The sequence below is a fragment of the Xiphophorus couchianus genome, chromosome 18 (genome assembly GCF_001444195.1).
Source record: "Xiphophorus couchianus chromosome 18, X_couchianus-1.0, whole genome shotgun sequence".
NCBI classification, from domain to species: Eukaryota; Metazoa; Chordata; class Actinopteri; order Cyprinodontiformes; family Poeciliidae; genus Xiphophorus; species Xiphophorus couchianus.
The window spans coordinates 14249328-14268912 of NC_040245.1; the positions used below are offsets into that span (position 1 = coordinate 14249328).

Below are 19585 nucleotides of genomic sequence, written 5' to 3' on the forward strand. Positions count from 1 at the left end.
ATGTGGGCTTAGTAAAAGTAAAGCTATAACTTTCTTTGAGCTACTTTTCAGACAAACGTGCCTCATTAGAAAGCATATTCTGATTTACTGAATATAACATGCAGTAAAATAACACACTTCATTCCTTCAGTATTACATTGTACATGAATGTATTCCACTTGGCTCACCAATGTCGCAAATCAGCAGCCTCTCCAATCTGTTTTACCTGACACATTTCACCCCAACAAGAATTGGAAATATATTGCTATAACATAGTTTTGGAAGGTCGAGAAAGCAGATATAATGTTCAGATAAGGTGTCACCTACAATGCTCATAGTTTTATCACTTCTTTAAAGAAATGTCTGACTCGACACATGCAGGCAGCTGGAGCCTTTGCTGCACTTGGAGCACTTTGCTGAAGTGAAACTAACATTATCGTATTTCCTCTCTTGTAATATGACTCGAATTTGACACAAAGGATATCTCAATGGTGTTCAAGTTAATTGTGTGTGTCTGACTAATCATAAAATGTAATAATAGCAAGAGTCTAGCTGTTCTTTGAGCAGGTCTCTGTAAAACACAAAGAGCTGTTCAACGAAAATGTGCAGAATAGGTAACATGATACAGACAGGGAGTCAATACAGTTAGTTATTAGTGTCACTGGCTCCTTTTTGCCTACCTAATGGTATGTGTATATACATAACTGATATATATATATATATATATACATGTATATATATATAAAAGAAATAAGGATGTGGGCCTGAGTTCTCATGGTTTCCATCATCTGACATGGTAGATATTTGGAAATTACCATTCCTTCTGGGTGCTTGACTTGTCTGGCACTGAGTGTAAATTTATATTTGATATGATTGTCCCTTGAACATATGTACCTGACTATGAATGCATTATTTATGTTTTCAGGCAGAAAATGAACAAAATAACATCCAGGATTCGCTTAGAAATCTAGACATTCTTTCATTGCTATCTGAATGTGTTCCAATTTTCTTTGCCATATGGAGCAACCGGAGAGGGAATAGGTTAGAAAAATAACGTAATTACTATTTCAGTGAAAAATATATCTGAATAATTTAAACAATATCATGCAAGCAACACAAATCTGTCAAAATTGTTTCCTCATGGTAGTCTAACTTGGCGCATCTCTGGCGTTTTTTTTCTGTTACTTCTGATGTTGTTTTTACCTTCATGTGAACACAAGAAATGTTTCCAGATCCCAGTGTTTTAATCATGGAAATATAACCATCCCCTTTGGAAGTCCATTAGTCCTGGGATGGGTGAGGTCGACGCGTCACTGTAAGGAATCAAGGGGGATGGGACACTTCAGAGCTCAGCACCTCAGCCCAGCCTCTAGGATCCAATGACTGCTGAAACTGATTTTACAAAAGTGGGTGGAGGGGGAGAAGCGGGAAGACTCCCCCAATTTCCCTCAGTGGCCGCTCCGCCGAAGGCGGGGCTCCAGGGATGCTTTTGACAGCTGCGAGTCAAAAAAAAAAAAATGTGCAGCTCAGAGAAGGTCGGAGGAACCATGCCGCTGCTCCAAGATAACCGCGCAGTCACGAGGAATGGGATGGAATTTGACCCTCTGTAGTTTGCGTTTGCTCTCCTAAAACTGCGCCAACCAACGACAAGAAAAAAGAAAAAAAAAATCAAACCGGGTCAGATTTTTTTTTCTGCACCTTATAGCGGATTTTTCTTTGGGTGAGATGCAGCGCGCGCTCTCGTTTCCAGCAACCGTGGAGCGCAGTCGAACCAAGGATCGCTTGGAGGCGAGTCTGGCCGGGCTGTGTGAGCTGGAGCTCCGCAGACAGAGGCAGGAGTGTCTTGTGCTGGGAGCGCTGGCTCTGGGAGAGCCTCCAGCCCAGGATGGCTCAAGAGGAGAGCTGGAATGCTTCAGCAGCTGGGGCCAGGAAAACTTGACGCTCAGGCGTCAGCTGGTAAGAAGTTTCTACTGAGCGTCTTTTTTTTACTGTTTGAATTCCCTTATCCCCAAACAGCATTAATTTACCCCTCTTTTAGTCATGTCATTTGTGAAGCTTACACACTTTTAAATATCTGAAAGCCTGCAGACAATCTCCATTGTGATCTGCTTGACCGTTGCATGGACTCTGCTGTTGGGCCAGCGCCTTTTGTACTGAGATGACCTCTAACTGCAAAAAAGTTACCCAACTTGATAAATAGGCTCTCTGTATGAAAGGCTGTAATGCGTTTCTGTGCTTTAGGTTGAGATTTATGCCTGTGGGTAGCGAAACCAGGGGGAGGAGCAGCCGCCGCTTGTGGCACAGACCCTCTATTTAATGGCCCTTTGTTCCCTCGTTGAAGACTTTTGTAGGTCTCACCCCTTAACAAGCTCTCATTTGTGCTTTCTGCACATCATAAAATAAGAAAATTCGCGTCTACGCTCGTACGCTGCACGCTAAATTGTCTTTTAGAGTTTTTACTTCTCTTGAAGCAAAGCTTTTGTAAAGTTGCGCCTACCGTTCTGTGACAATGCCAGGATTATAAGAATAGAAAACTGGGTTAATCAAGACAAGCAAAAGTTTAAGTACGGGAGAAGAGCGTTTCCCACAGGAGACTTTACGCACCACCAAAGAGCCTCTTCTCTGTTTTATGTCTGGAGTTTTGGAGGATATTAAATAAACGTTGAATTGGTTTCAATAGCAAATGTACCCCTAAAATTGAAACACATCAGGGTAATAAATTTTGTAATTCCACAGTAAGCTGTCAAAGAATACCAAGTTACTTATGGGATTGCTGCTGTGTATATAAGTAAATGACGTCAGAAGAGGGAGAAAAATCAAGACAATTACCTTGTCAGTAAACAGTTTGGTGGAAAAGCAATTTTTGACAGATTTCAACATACTCCAAAGCATTCGAGTTGCATACGAGCTGCAAAAGGTTTAAGGATAGGTGTTTAAGCAACAGTTTGACTGAGTGCCATGACGATTGCTACCATGCATGACAACGTCTGCAAAAGATGTATGACAATAGTCATTTTGGTGCATGCATGGCGGGGCGAAGTGAAAGAATTAGGCTTGTTTCAAAGTCTGGCCAACGTTGTTGCTGCTCTGCAGGAAACATCTTAAAAATTTTAATGTCATCCTAATGGAATGCGCTGACCTTATTGCAGAGCTTTTACAACAGCTTGACTCTAAATGATCCCTGAAGATCTTTGATAATGAGACATGTTCATCCCAGACTGCCCTCCTACACAAACCGCTTTGCTTGTGTTGTCAAATTTTCCTAAAATCCATGTTGTGTTCTCACATAGAGCTCAAACTTTTCTCTGCAGTTATGTAGAATATAAGTAAACACTTTTAAGGATTAAATCCTTAATCAACTTAAACATGAAAACCAAGAGAATAGGGAGGGTACATTTTAACAAGAGGAAAGATAAACTGAGCCTGACATGTTCTGCCAGTGGCAAGCTATATTCCAATTGGGCTTCATTTATTTTAGTAGTGTTTATTGCCTAAATCTAAAAGCAATTTCTTTTTCTTTTAAAAATGAAGAACAAACCACTTGACTTTATGCACTGACTAAAAGGAATTCTGAAAGGCATTTAGTTCAAGCCATTGAAGTTGTTCACGTTTTATCAACCAGAATTATACCTGAACAATCTGATTAGAGTCTAAATGAAAATGTTGGTTCTCTTGAATAAGAGTTTCATTCGTCATGTGCGGTGTCCCTCAGAGAATGGCCCAGATTAGTCAGAGTTGTCAACTTCTGACTGAAAGTTGATGGGAGAAACAATTGTAGTTAGTGTTTAGCAAACAGTGGGATGACACTGTATTTTTGAATATACAATATGAAAATAGGCTTAGGTGTTAAAATGTTAAATTGAATATTTTAGTATGTGTTAGGATCTCGGATTGTTTGAGTTTGATGTTGGGTTTTGTCATTTTTTTGTATTCCTTAGTTTTTTCTATTAGTTTTGTCTTATTTCCACTTCAGTTCTCCCTTAGGGATTCTAGTTTATCATGTTTATTTGTTGTGTCTAGTTCTTCTCTGTCACTCTAGTATAATTGTTTCCTTAGTCTAGTTATTCTTTAGTGTTAGATTTATTTCCTGTTCCACTGTGTACTCTTCCTCGCCCCAATGTGCCACTTTCTCTCTCTTCCTCTCCTCAGTCTGTCAGCGCTCCCTCCACTCACACCTGCAACCTGTTAGCTCATCAGCTTAGGTCTTTTGTTCAGCATTCAACCTCCCCAGTACTTAAGCACTTCATTCTTACTCACTACTCACCAGATCCTCTCATCTACTCCTGTCACAAACATGTGTGTTCTCCTTGCGTCTCCCTGTTGTTCTCCTACTATGGATTTGTTTTGGTTTGTGTTTTTGACTAGGCTCCCAGTGATTTTTGTAAGTTCTTAATTATCTTTTCATTAAATCTCCAAATCCATTTGCCACCTCTGTCTCTCCATTTGGGTCCAAGAACAACCACCACCACCACATCATGACTGTACGTTATGAAGTTATTGCTTTATGGAAACTAATGCGATCTTTATAATTAGAAGTCAAGCATCTCCAGAGTTCCAGGAGAATTTATTTATAGAGTATGTTTAAAAAAAAACTATCTTACCCAAGGTGCTATAAAAATAAGAAAATGTAAAACCCAAGAAATAAAACAAATATGAAAAGAGTAGCAACAGCTCAACTCACAATGTGCCTATTGCTACTGGGTAAATATGTACCTTTAAAAAACAGGAAACACAGATGACTGTCTAATAATTAAAGGTAATGTGTTCAAAAGCTTGGAAACCACAGCAGAAAAGCTCACCCTCCTTTAAGTTTCTGTCTAGTTTTTGAGACAACTGAAAGCAGCTGGTCTGCTGCTCTTGGGAAGATTACGCTAGAGCAAATCGGAGTGGTAGCAAGACCATTTTAGGAATTTACAACCCAACATCAGGATTTTAAAATTAATACTGGAGAAAGGACAGAATCTGTGCGATGACAACAGACATCGTTATTTTGAACTAGCTGAAGAAATGAAAGTGATCCCTGTCTAGTATAAAGTGCGTTGCAGCAGTTGAGACAAACTGAGATAAAAGTATGTGCTACTTTCTTCAAGTAATGCTTGAGAAAAGTAGTTTAAATCTTATTTGTCTCAACTGGAGGAAACCGTTCTGAAAATATGAAAATCTGTGTCTGTAATTAATCCCAGGTTTGCTACATGCTGTTTGATGCATGGTTCTAGGCAACCAAACAGTGTGAGATACAACTTGGTCTGTGTAAAATAATCTTTGTTCCCCTTTCATTGAAACTCGGAAAAATCATAACCATGCAAGCCTGTAGGTCAAGACAATCCGATGAGAGTTGATGTCAGGGGCAGGTAAATCTGGCAGTCATATGCTGAAAGGGTTTTTTGGAAGAATAGATCCCAAAGTGAGCTGGTGCAACTTTGGGATCATGACTTCATAGAAATCCGAATACAGTGGTTTAGAATGACTGATCACAAGATGCAGTGCAGAAAAAGAGTTTCCCTTTTGGCAAAAACATTCTCCTTATCTTGAGAGACATTTGACCAAGGAAAAATGGAGGCAAATAAAAGGAAAGCTTTAGTGAGAGTTGGCAACCCTGTGGTTATATAGGTTACTATGAATAAATATAGAGTTCTCTTTAGATTTTTTTTTCTGTTCTGTATGTTGGGTCGCACTTTAATGTGATGGTTGAACAAATTTTAACATAAGAAGCACAGAAAGTAATTTTAAATTAGGCTTTTTTTCATGGGGAAATCAACCCCTAATATTTAATTGTGCACATCTGGAAGGAGCAGAGCAATTCATCACACTGTAACCAAGTGGTCCACCATATTGTGATTTTCTTTTTCTAAAATGTTGTTTTAGTTTAATGCCAGATGCTGTAGCATACACTTTCTTTTTACATTTTTTGTTTAAATGTCATGAAGACATTTAAAATAAAATGTTAGTTGTTCTTTTGTGTTCTAATTTATTAACAGTGATTTTGGTCTCATAGCTTTTCCATGGATGTCATGTTTGTCTCATTATTGTTTGGATGTTTTTAGATATTGTCTTAGATTCTTTTGTGATGAGAGGTTGATGCACCCTGAAGTAGTTTTGGTTTGCTCTACTTCAGGGTGCTGCAGTGTTTCATGTTGCCTTTCTTTGTGGAAAATGACTCTCACTGTAGTTTTCTGTAGTTCAAAACTCTTAATAAAATGGCTTTGTAACCCTTTCATGGACCGGTTGAGTAACAGACAATATACTTTCATGAACCAGCCTTTAAGATCTGGCATAAAAACTGGGGTGTTTTTAAAATATAAATATAAATCCAATATGTAGTTGTAACTTTATTAGCAGCGTCCCTACAGCACTGCACCAACAGCAAACATGAGTCAGATCCTCTCTGCCCCTTAATGCTTACTGGTCACTATGATAACGTTTAAATAAGTCTTTAAAGTAAGATATGCCACAAAAACAAATATAGTATATGAAAAATACAACTCACCATAATGCTGAATCACTGAGAGTCCTGCGCCTGTTTCTTTGTAGTGAGACGGTCCCATCTAGGGCAGTTTTGAAGACTTCACTGCCTCATTAGAAAGCCTGTTGCCACAGGGTATGCAGAGCAGGCTTGGTGTGCCAAAATTGCAGGTCGCAATACATTAATATTTTGAGCAGGGCTCTTAGTATTGTCTGTTAAATGTAGTTTTCTTATTTTTTTGGGAAATCACAGACTCCAATTCTGTCTCTTCATGATACCTTTTCCCCTTTACAAAGACACTTTCTAGAGACCTTTGTTTTTTTGCTAGCTTGTGGATATATTTTTAGCACTGAGGTATTTCGTGACCGAGATAAGAGTCTTAACATGCATCAAGAGTGAGTCATGTAACGTGAAGAATCGGGTTATTTTTCACAATAGACATCATTCACACTCGGATGATTACATTTCCCCTGTTTTATTCTACTTCAGGTGGCTTGACAGGTTCTATTTGAGTGATTTCTTGATTGCAGAGGTCAGAGGGCATTCATATCTGTGTATTGTTCGTAAAAATATGCTTAGCTCTTGAAAATACATGATTATTCACAACTAATTTATGAATTAGCAAGGGAGCAATGGCTTTTTCACATCAGAGCAGTTTGGTATGGATAGCTATTTAATCTTGATAAATTAAATAACCATTTAAAAATTCCTGTTTGTATTTGCTGAGACAATCTGTGTCTGAAAATTAAATGTACTAGATGATCAGAACAATGTGAGGGGGAAATATTTTGCATAAATGTACCAACTTCTAAAAAATTAAGAGATTTAATAAAAAAGTTTCCTTGTTGGTGAAAGAATTAAAGCCTGTATCAAACCCCGTGGTGAAACATAGCTGTGGTTGTCAGTTAAAAGGTTCACATTACATCTTTTAAAACACATCTTAAAAGTTCAGTAACACTGTATGTCTTAATCAAACCCAAGTTTGTCCTTTTTAATATGGAGAACAGAAAAAGACTATCAAGGAAACACTGAAGGTTTTCTTCCTGGTTCTATACCAACAATTGGGACCCACCAGAGATCCCTTGTATTATCCTATTATATTATCTATTTTGTATGTATTGCTTGCACTTCCAGTTAGATATTACGGTCCATTCTGGCAGATATTACCTATTGTGTAAACTTTAAGTCATTATACAACAGAGAATCTTAATGGTGCAAATGCATTTTTAAAATGACACTTTAGCAGTTAATCTAACATAATTTTACTGAAATCACAGATTCAAAGGTGCCCAAGTGAAATAAATGCAAATTATCAAACCAGTTTTATAGGTCAGGCTCTATGTTTTTTGTTTTCTCGATCCATGCACTGTCATAAAAATAAGACATTATAAAAAGAGTATCTAATCGCCACACCTCCTTCCTCCCTGCCTGTGTCTGTGCCCCTGCTCCGCTGGTGGTCTAACAAAAGACGCACATGGAGCAGAATACTAATCATGCCGATCTCAGTCAGATGACGAGGCGCGCATAAGCGGGCCTTGTATCCGGTGTCTCTGAGGTCTGACTCTACGTCCGAATCAGAACTTTGTCCATCGCTCTTTCCAAACAAGATTAGTACAAATTGAATTTTGAGAAATAGCTACGTGACGGGCATGTGTTTCCAATGCGCACCAGGGTTTCTGCACCCCACATCTGCGCACAGACTAAAAACAAAACAAACAAACAAAAAATAGATCAACTTGTGTCTAGATTGATTTTTATCAATTGTTCTGGTCATCCATGTGTGTTAATAATTAAGTTGGAATTTCCTCTGAGGGATTTCTGCACAACTTTAATTTAGCTGAAGTCTCAGATTGAGACTTCACAAATATCAGGTCACCATCTGCACCCGAGACCCCCGCCCACCACCAGTCTCATCTTCTATACAGGTCCAAGCCAGTAAAGTGTGGCAGAGAAGCATTTGACCCTGGAGACCGCTCGGGTGTTAGTGTTTGTTGGTGCGTGTGTGTTTCCGATGTGACAGTGGGTCCCCAGACAGAGTGAGGGGGCCTTATTTTTCCTAGATACAGTGTGTGTGGTGATGAAGGTGCTGACAGCTGCGGGACACCAGACAGCAGCTGAGAAAGCATGGAGCTCTGACCTGCCTCTGAGCAACCCTGCTGAGAGAGTTTGGAGAGGGTGGAAGGGATTATATGAATTTTGCATGAATGTGTGACACACATGCGTCAATTAGGAGATGAGAGCTTGATTTTTGAAACCAAAGTGAAATCATTTAAATTGACTCTGTGGATCGACGAGTTTAATCAAATCCACATTTTGATTGTGAATGCCGACATACAGTATGTGGTAGCCCCCTGTAGCATGTAATCAAACAAAACTGTAAGTAAGTCGTCATCACTCGTTAAGCTGAATACACTTTTTACTAGTTTTTAAATGAAGGGAAGATGGTTTTACGGATTTTTCTGGCCATCCAAAATGAAACTTATAACCAACAGCTTTAGAGTTGTATAGCAAGTAGATAAATTTATATAAATATTTTAATTTGTCGTAAGAATGTTCCAGATTGGAAGAAAGTTGCTGTTGATATATGGAGCTGAAACCTCAAACAAATGACTGGGAGGAAGTGAATGATGGAAATGTGCTTTAGAGATTCTGTATTATTATTATTGGCTTGTATGATGAATTGCTTGCCGTACTCTGCAGGATTGTGTGATGAGCCATCAGGTTGTGTGTGTTCTGGTGTTAAGACAGCAGCACATCAGTCATCGGTGACAACAATTTGCATGTTTTGCTCTCTGATTTCTGTTGCTTTTGCTCTAGTATTCAGTTTCTTGAGTTACTTTGGTTGCCTGCTTAGATTCAGACAATTATGCTCATGCAGAAACTAGTCAAATCAACAACTTTTAAGTGGACTCTAAATAGGTTGAAAATCTCTAAGATAAACGGAGCTCACTTTGTGTCTGTTTAGGGATTCTTTTCAACTCAATCTGCTTCCTACAAACCACTGTAGAACAGAGTCAAGAGTGTACTCATGGACTCCGTTATATAAACACTGCATCTGTTCAGAATAGTCCCTCTGTCAAAATGGAATGAAAGAATCTTAAAGAAACATTTACACTGTTGAGATAAGGGATTTAAAATATGACCATGAGCTTATAAAAATAAGATATCATAAGCAGAGTCAACTAGTGAAACTGGGGGCAGCGTCGGTGTGTGTGGATGTGCATGTGTGAGGATCCAGCCTCCCAAAACAACATAGCTTTAATTACATAGGGTCGGGCCTGTTGGCTGCATGCCTTGTCTCCCCTCTTCTCTACATTCTGAAAGTGTTCTTATTTCAGACCATGTTGTAGTTGTTCTACAACACAAATGAGCAGCCATGTACATTTAGTCCTTAGGATGGAAGGACAACGGAGAAAGAGGAACATAGAACTTTTAAGACCTTCCACTACCTTAGGAGACAAGAAACATTATGTACTTACTATTATATGTATATTAAATTTAAAACCTGTTAATCGAAACACCCAGGCATAAAAAGCAGCAGTCTTACAGTATCAGCCTGGAACTGTGCTCGCAAAAATTCAACTAATTATTTTCCAAATCTCCTTAAACCTTTCTGAATATCCTCTAGTTCAAACGGGCACTTTTAATTTTTAACTAATGAGTTATGAGTAAAACCACATCATTTTGATCAGAAGTAATATGTAGCATTACACATCAGTATTTATGGGACATAAGGGGTTCTCTACACAAAACAGAAACCTAGAGATGCTTCGTCATTATAAAATATTTAAGCACGTCCTGTGTCAATGACATGTTTTAGATCTGGACAATCATGGCTATCACTACATATTTCTGGAGAAATTTCCAAACATTCCAATGCTGTTAACTTGTTAGACATATTTTTAACAAAAGCTCCAGTATGTTTTTTTTTTTTTGTTGATGTTTTTTTTTTTGACCTGCACAAATTCTTGCATCTGACTAATTTCATTCTGCCTTCATGCTGATGAAGATAAAGCTTCCAACTCTTTTGTCTGTTTTAGTCTTTATTTCTTCTGATATGATTCTGTTGCTAAGTGAAACTTATTCATGAACTTGCTCCAATTGAAATGCGAGTATCCCAGATGTTTTGTTTGCCTGCTTTGTAACAGCTCCTGATTCCAAGAGAGTCTGGCTTCACTGCGTCTGCTGTCTCCCACATCCCCCACCACTGTGGGACACAGGATGCAGTAAAACAGCAGTGCTACAGTGCACGCATTGTCAGTATGCCAGTGTGAGATCTGTCAGTGAGTCTGAGAAAACAAACCATTTTTTTAAAATGAACCACATAGTCTTCTCTTCCACTAAGATTAGTTTGTTTGTGCAGGATTATTATTTTTTAACCCAGCGTCATCCATAGTATTTAAGTGTGTCAACATGAGTCCCTGTGTATGTGCGAGTACCTCAAGAGGTGGTGAGAAATTGATTGCATGAAACAGAATAATTGATTACTTGATTTCCAATAGTGTCCCTTCGTCCAGGCCATTTCCTTACCCAACCGTCCTAACTGCAGCCGAAGCAAAGCTTTCCACTCAAAACATATTAATGCATCAATGCTGGGGCTTTGTGTACAGTAAGACAATAAGCAGCCTTGTCCACACAAAGAAAGACAGTGTTTGGGGTCAGGAGGTCATGTTAGAAGCATCGCTTGGGTTATTTGCCCTACAACAGCGGTTATTTGCATTATGAGCACATATGGAACAAAAGTAGGACAAATAGACTTTCGAGTGCTTGGCTGAGGAGCACACATATAAACATTTTTACAACTTCTCCTTTTCAGCTATGCATGGGTTTGTAGCTCGTGGTACTTTAGTCATTTTCATGTCTCAAGTTGAGAAATACTTATGTTAAGAAAGCAATGACCAGGCAGTAAAGAATGGCTGATATTAAAGCTGTCTATTAGCGGTGACGCTACAACTCGGCCGTCAGTGCGTAACACACGTAGTCCGTCCTGATGACAGCAGTGATAGCAAAGACTGTAGCTCAAAATGAGTTCATAAGGTGAAGTGACAAGGACGATGTCAAAAGAAATATTGTCTGAAAGCAGTATCTTGACCCTACACGTGGTTTTAAAACATATAAAACCAAATAAAACATCTTCATCCATATATGGTGGTGACTTTCTATTTTAAGAAATATTGCTGATTAGTACCACAATCTTCTAAAACATAGACATGAGAAACTGCAAGACCTTATTAAGTAATAATGCCTTTTTACAGGTGTTTGGGCATCATTTGACTTAATAAAAAAAAATTGTTTTTATCCAGAAGTTGGGATTAAACCTTTTTGCTGTCAGAAACATCAGTGTCTGTATGAATTGTATGCAAAATATGTCAAATCTAACAAGTGACTGCTCTAAAATAGTGCATTGACTCCAAGTAAAAGAGAAAATAACTTGGTTCTTTTGTTTAATGAGCTTTTTGGTGATATCTCAACTGCATTGATCATTTTTCTCATGGCAGTGTTTCATTTGGTCCTGGGAAACAAAGACAAGGACCAAAGAAGTGCAGGAGAGCACAGATAGCAGCAGACGCTTCATTACAGAAGGTTCACAGTGTAAATAGTGTCACCTTATCACAAAGACATGTTCAACCTTCTGGAATAGAAGACCTGAGTGTCAGCGGCATTAGCCCCAACAAACCAAAAGACCTGTAAGACCTAGGTTTGTTTTTACAGTCATAAAGTGTGGATGTTACCCTATTGTGGGGAAAATAATGAGGTTAAAAATCCTTAGATTAGACATTTTTGAAGACCTGGTAGATTTTAAGGTTTTCCAAGCAGTTGGTGTAGAATCACAGGTCAATGCATTTTTCTCAGAAGTCACAGATACACAATAGTGTTTGTTAACAAATCCAGACAAGCTTGCAAGCGAGTGTCTACAGATGTTAGAGTGTGCGTCAGATGATGTCACCATCTGACAGAGCCAGCCTGGCAGCAACTTAAAGGCTGACCGGAGCTGTGTGTCCAGATTCCCTGTCAGTACAATTCTTTCCCTCCCTTCTTTTATTTTCTTTTTTCTTCCTTATTCCTTTCTTTTTTCATTCTTCCCTTCGTTCACCTTTCTTTCTTTCTTTTTTTCTTTCTGTCTGTCTGCCATTTAAAATTTCAATAAAAACAAACACTGGAAATGAAAAGCATAACTAAGAGAAAATAACAAAATAATTCGTGTAAAAAAAATTAACTTGTCTGGTACATATAGCACATACACATTCTCATACTATGCAATAATACAGTTGTAACTTCATAATACATAGTCAAGATCTTGTTGAATGAGCATTTATTGTAACGCTTCTCATTTGTTATTATCAAATAAGAACAGCATTTGTGTTTTTGTAGGGGTTTGCTGACAGAGACTTGCAGTCCCAGCCATACAATCTATTGCCATAAAAGACTGCAAATGATTTTCAAAAACTGATTATCAGTTATTGTTGGCACTAGAAGTAACACAAAATATTCTGACAAACATTTAAGTGCATATCACCCAACCTAAATTTTAACAAGAACATAATGAGTGTTTTTAAATGAATTCACATCCTAAATTTGTCTCTTATTTGCCTCACATTTGCCTGTTTAAACAGAATGACTCATTCTGTTTAAGTAGAATGAGTCATTCTGTTCGTGTGTGTGTGTGGGGGGGGTGTACACCTCCAGCGAAGTTAAAGTACATCTCCCTACCCATCAGACATCGTTGAATTATTCATGTTCCAACTGAATGCCCTCCATTTGAGCCCCCTTGGATGTTGGAGCCCATAGTGTCAGATATTGTTGCATCATATGGATTCACTTCAATATTGCACATATTTGTACTTTGGGTACACAAAACATACGTGTGATTTGTTCTTTTATTTGTTTTGACATTTAGTCTTGATTCATTTTTGCCATTTTCTTTCATTGTCATAAGATGAAAGTAAGCTAATCCCCAAATCATTTAAGGAAGACCTGTTATTTATCAGTTCATGCAACTTGAAAAAAGATAATTTATCTTATTTTTCATCTTGTTGTTTCAAATGGACACACAACTCGGCTTTGTAGAAACACTCAGGAGAGATGAATGTCAAACAAAATAAGATCTGCAGCTGGGAAAGCACGCAGCAAAAACATACAGCTGTGCCTTTTCCAGGAACTTAAGTATTTTCATTCCAAGTATTGGTCTGATATCTGAACTGCCATGTGTTGCTTCTTAATCCTTGTAGCAAGATCACATATCAACAGTGCAGAACAACAGAGAGAGCGGTTAAACAATCTGCATGCGTTTGTGTTGCAGAGCGCTCTCCACAGCGCTCCATGGGGCCTTATGCAGGCGCTAGAACAGCAAGTAGAAGATCTGAAGATTGACATCAACGACGGCTGCTGTGAGGGAGCTCAACGAGACGCCGGTGACAGTCGGCCGAGTTCTGGTAACTCCTGCTGTTTAAAAGCTTTTCTGTCCCCACAAATCTGTCAGCCGTGTAATTAAGGATTTTCTAAATTCAAAAGCTCTTTGTGATTGAATAATTTTTAGTACTGCAACTAAGCAAAGTGTTGAATAAAATAATTATAAAACAAAACAATTATCTTGAAACTATTCAGACTGTATTGATAATGAGGTTTCATTACCTTCTGGCAGTCTTGTTTATTCACAATCTTGTAAATGAGTTTTGTGGACTATTTCCAAAATGTGGTTTGGAGTTGTCAGTACCCAGCAGGATATTTTAGAGAAGTTAACAGGAAGGTATGATAAATGAGACATATGCTTTGTGTTGGTGTGGTTCTAGGTTTTTATGATTCAAGTGAGGGGCAATCACCAAAAGGAAAACCCTCCTCAGCTGAGCCCACTGAGCCCGTCTCCTCCTGGACTTACACCAATGACAGACCAAAGTCTTTAGGTAAGAAAACTTAGGAAGTGGTTTACCTAAAGGTAGCCTAGGACACTGCCATCCCCAGAATAAGCTCTTCTTAAAACTACAAACCAAGGTTATTTGGAATAATGTTCTGTTAGATGCACGCCATAGATTTTACTATTTATGTCTGGTCTAGTTTGCAGTTGCAGAGGTTGAAGCTAACAGCTAGTCCAAAGGGCCAAGTAGAAATTGGATTTGTACAGTCTTTAAAAACGTAAATCTTAAGAACTTCACAGCATTTTATGCAAACTCTATTTTATAAACATTTAAGGATTATTAGCATGTGGGCCAACCTCTTTAACCGGTAAGGAGGTTAAGCTTAAGCAGTCTTATTGTTTCAAATGGTTACCATAGTTTGTGCATATAGTCATACAAAATTTTAGCTTAGTATGACAGCATGCAATGTTTCTCTTGATAATTAGGAGACAACTTCATGCTGAATGGGGAATTTGATGTACCAGTTATTCGGCCCAGCCTTCCTCGTTCCTTCTCTGCACCTCACCCACCACTAGAGGGCATTGTAGAGGAGGGCTCAGTTGAAGACTCTTGGCGGTGGGACACCAGTGTTGCCAGCCACACCTGGCAGCAGCAACCTGCAGAGGATCAGATCACAGAGGAGGACTATCAGCAGGCTTTCAGAGTGGAAGGTTACATGCTGAGTCTCATCCAGCGTTACGCTCTTTTATCGCGGCCATGTCAGCCTCGGACCACCCTGACCCCTGACCCCACATACAGCGGTGCCTCCGGACACAGCTCCCAACACAGGAGAACTCCCTCTTTAACCACAGAGCAACGTCTTCCTGACCCCCATTGTCAGCCCCATGTTGACCTATCGGCAAAACCTAAGAGTCAGGAATGGGGTTGTGACCTGCCTGAGGGGGAAGCCCGAAGGGCAGAGGCCCCATCTTTTGAGGAGGGTTGTTATTTGCCTCTCTCCTATCCCCAGCCCAGACCAAACCCTCTGACAGGGAGACTGCCATCACCTCTGCCCTCCTTGGAGCCAAACTGTGGCGTTGACCTTTGCTGTGAACCTCCATCCCCCCAACATTATCTACATCCACAACCCTCTGTTTACCAAGTACACAATTTAGTAAGTGCTCAGTATATCCCAGGACAAGCCTGTCATGCTCCTGTACGGTCCCCCAGACATTACAAACCTGAACAGTCAAAGGCCAATCGAGCAGCTGCCTCTCCTGATCAGTCCAATTCAAAGTCCAAAGCTCCTAAAAAAAATCACAATGAACGACAGAAATCCAAGAAGGCAAACAACAAAACCAACCGATCCCATTCTGAAAACAGCCTTCCAGGACAGAGAGTGGTTCCTGACAGGAGGTACAGCACCACAGAGAGGCGTCCGGGACGAACCAATCCTGCCCAGAACCAAAGCCAAATCACTGCACCCCAGGTGGCCAGCAAGGGCCACAGTGGAAACCGCCGCTGGTGCTCCAACCTGGAGCTCAGCCAGGATGAGGGTGAAATCCAGAATGCAGCGCAGCCACATAAACGATCTTCTCGAAAAGCTCGTCACGGTCACTCTTGCTCCCAGTCCCACCAACAGCATGCCCAGCGTTGGCACCAGGACTCTCAGGTCCGTGCCCCCTTGTGCCACAGCGAGGAGGGCTACGCCGGGGCTGCCCCCGCCGAATCCGAATCCAGCATGAGCGAGGTGTACTCCCCGCCATCCAGCTCGCTGTCCAGCGATTCGGATGAGAGTGGGGGGCTTGTGTGGCCCCAGCAACTACCGCCTCGCCTTGCTTCTACCTCTTCATCATCGTCTGCATCTCCACAAGCCAATGCCAGCGCTGCGACTCAGCCCAAAGCCTTCGTCAAGATCAAAGCCTCCCACGCTCTCAAAAAGAAGATACTCAGATTCCGAACAGGGTCACTTAAAGTCATGACCACTGTTTGAGTCTAATCTCACACAACCTGTATCATGAACGTATTAAACAGCTCTGAACATCTTCATGGCTGTTCCTTTTGGCCACAAATTCTACACTAAATAATAAATCCATTCATTAAAATAAACCTACCTCTATCCCTGATGAAATGCATTTACATTCACAAAATTGATTAAAATATAGCATGACCACCACTGTCTGTCTGGTTGAAATAATTTTCAATTCGACAACCATCAGATACTAAAATGATGGGCACCCTCCTCATTGATTCATGTTACACTGTGCTAACAGAAACAGCCATAAAATTAAGCAATTGAACTTGTTTGTTTGTTTGTTTTGTTTATGTTTATTGCCTATTAAATTAATCAGAGCTGGCGCGTGTGGTTCAAGAACTTTCTACTACCTGCATAAAATAAATTAAAAATATTTAAAGCTATGACACAAAATTAATTTAATGAATATCATATGGTATTCTGGCTATGTAAAGTGTCCCTCAAAAACGTTAAACATTAATTTAGTTAATTACAATTTTTGCAGAAGAAGTAGATGAAATCTCTTGAACAATGTCATGCACCATTCTGTGTATCTCCAACTGGATTTGTTTGCTGGTTGTGACAATGAGTTGCATTTCCTAAAGAATATTTTCCACTTTATTTGTCCTTTTGTCGGTTTCACAACCTCATATCATTATTGACTGTGGAGGTTTGCGTATTTTCTTCCAGCAGTGATCTTTGTCCGGGCATGGTTAGAGATTATTAATTTGAAATCCAATGAATTTCAATGAGTATCACCAAACAAAATACATTCTCATCTTGAGCACAACATATTTACTTCACTACTTCACCTACTTTAATCTAGTTATCCACTCTCCATGTTTGCTTCTTTGTAGCCAACTTCTTTCATGTTCCAATAAAAATCAGCGTATCTATATGGAAAAAGTCTCAATGATTCTTTCTTATTGGACACCTAATTACTTTTTTGTCTCTTCAGACATACTTGACATGTTTCAACGTTCTACTTCTGTCTTTGTCAGGGGCCTCCCAGCTACTGTTTCAAAAAGCAAACGAGCAACAGCTGGGAGACGGTAGCAGAACGCTGAAACATGTCAAGAGACAAAAAGTAATTGGATGTCTAGTAACAAAAGGAACCTTAAGTCCCCACTTCTTTCTTTCTTCTGGTTACATGATGGTGGTTCTTGTTTCGCTTTTCATTGTTAAAAGACATATATGTCTCTCAGTTTAATTTTTACAGGATGGCCCTATTTCTGTCCATATGTTTTGTTGGGGGGTTTTTTTTGGTCTTTTTTTGCAAACATCCTTTTTTTTTACCTTTCCTGTCCTACTGCTTTCATGTCCTCATTGGTCTACCTTAAATTTTCCTTTTTGCAACTTCTTCATTTTGCTTGAACATACAACAAAATTTTAGCATGCATGCACAAGGTGCATCTTTTGTTGCATTTTTATGACCATTAATCTCGATTAGTCAGCTAGCTGTTATCTTACTTGGATTCTGTTTTCCAAATCCAAAACCTCCTTACGATATTCAAGCACTCACTCACCTGTTTAATTAGACTTAAGTCTTCAGCTGTTAAACAAAAATAATGTTGTGCCATATCTATTATTTTTTGTAAACTCACTGACTAAACACTCTCCATGATTTCAGTTTGTTAGCCAAGGGTTGTGTAACTTTTTTTCTAATCATTTCTCAAAAAAAATAAAAATAAAATCTTGGAGAAATATGGCATATATTTATTCTTTGTCAATAAATATTTATTCCTCACAGTATTGTGGAGGTAATGCTTATCTTAAATGGGGAGTAGACCATAGCCAAGGTACACCCAGGACAAAGTATCAGTCAATCACAAGGATCACATACAAGATATAAAAACTATTGATACACACATAGACCTTGGAGCAACACAGAGCCCTCAGTTTCCCTAAAATGCATAATTTGAACCCGTGGGATAAAATTGAAGAAGCGATAACCTATTCATACACTGAATGAGCATACAAACTCCATATAAGGTCTGAAGAGTTTGAACCTAAAACCTTCTTCCTGAACAATATTATCAACTAGTGACTGTGTGCCACTCTATCTATAGCATGGTGTATAATCATGCTAAAGATATATGCATGGGAAAATATTGTTTGCTAGACCTCTCTAAATATTGTCTTAAAAAGTAAATTTTAAACTATTTTTGGAGCTTTTGAAGGTCAACTCGGAGCCAACTCAAAGTCTTACCTGGGAATGAATACGTGTCTGTATTTTCTAGGGTTGCACAATTTATTGGGGTGCACATTTATTGGCCAGCCAATTTATCAGTGCCGATTTCATTAATTTTAGGAGATCAGTATTCGGCTGATTTTTACATGTGAAACCGATCTTATCCACCGATGTTATCAACCTCAGCAAAGGTCTAAAAATCAACCATTGTGCTTTTCTTTTCTCCTGTGAGAAAGGTTTGACTGACAAACTGACCAACCAGGTCTTGTCTGCACATTTACAGTTAATAATAGTCACCCCATTATTGCCAATTCAGCAACTGTCTTTATATACTAAGCAACATTTCAGACCAAAACTGCCAAAATCGGAATCGGTAAATTAGGCTTTTTAAGAGATCAGTGATCGGCCAGAAAACTGCAATCAGTTCAGCCCTACTCTTTTCCCCATGAATAAACTTGTTTTAGGAGAATCATCACAAATCATATTTCCTGTGCTAACAGGTATTTCAATTCTAAATTAAAACATTTGTTGAAATGAAAAAAAAGTTAGCAATTATTAAACAGTTGAAATCAGCACAAATATTCAGTCGTTGTTGCAAAGTTGTGTCAGGGTGAACTTGCTGATAGTGAAACCCTGAACAGGAACTGAATGTGCAGAGCATTATTTTTAGCTGCCACTGTCTTCAACTCTGCATACTTGTGGTTTAATGTTGACATCTACCAATATGTAGAGACACCGCTTTGCTTTACTGATAAGCAAAAATTAAGAGGACTGAGTGACAATGTCTAGTAGATACCATATTACCATACCAATATGCATATATGCATGTGCTTAAAGTATATCTAAGTGCACAAGTTCAATAAAAACACAAGCATAGGAAACCACACACTTGTACATTTTTGCTTTTGTATATATCATCACGTGGCCTTGTTTGCAATGAATGTAGTATGTAAATTGTAATTTTGTCTCTATTTGGTAACTTTTTTGTACACATTTTGTTGGTTTTGTTTACTTTTTTTATGATTTAATAAATAATAATAAAAAATACCTTCCCAATGCGAGTGGTGCTTCATTTTTTAAACATTTTAAGACTAGTAATCGAATCT

At 38.9% G+C, this 19585-nt stretch overlaps 1 protein-coding gene across 1 annotated transcript; it reads left to right on the plus strand.

The window, feature by feature from the left end:
- The first annotated feature begins 807 nt into the window (after positions 1-807).
- On the plus strand, positions 808-19528 carry LOC114133224 (dapper homolog 3-like). The gene is made up of 4 exons (XM_027998947.1): positions 808-1935; positions 13743-13875; positions 14233-14343; positions 14781-19528. Exons 1-4 carry the CDS (start codon positions 1705-1707, stop codon positions 16265-16267), a joined length of 1962 nt encoding a protein of 653 aa, XP_027854748.1. The 5' UTR covers positions 808-1704; the 3' UTR covers positions 16268-19528.
- The last annotated feature ends 57 nt before the right edge of the window (positions 19529-19585 follow it).

Coding starts and splice junctions, on each gene's coding strand:
- LOC114133224 (XM_027998947.1), top strand. CDS start 1,705: ATGCAGCGCGCGCTCTCGTTTCCAGCAACCGTGGAGCGCAGTCGAACC. Junction 1,936..13,742: donor TGACGCTCAGGCGTCAGCTG/GTAAGAAGTTTC, acceptor TTTGTGTTGCAG/AGCGCTCTCCACAGCGCTCC. Junction 14,344..14,780: donor TGACAGACCAAAGTCTTTAG/GTAAGAAAACTT, acceptor CTTGATAATTAG/GAGACAACTTCATGCTGAAT.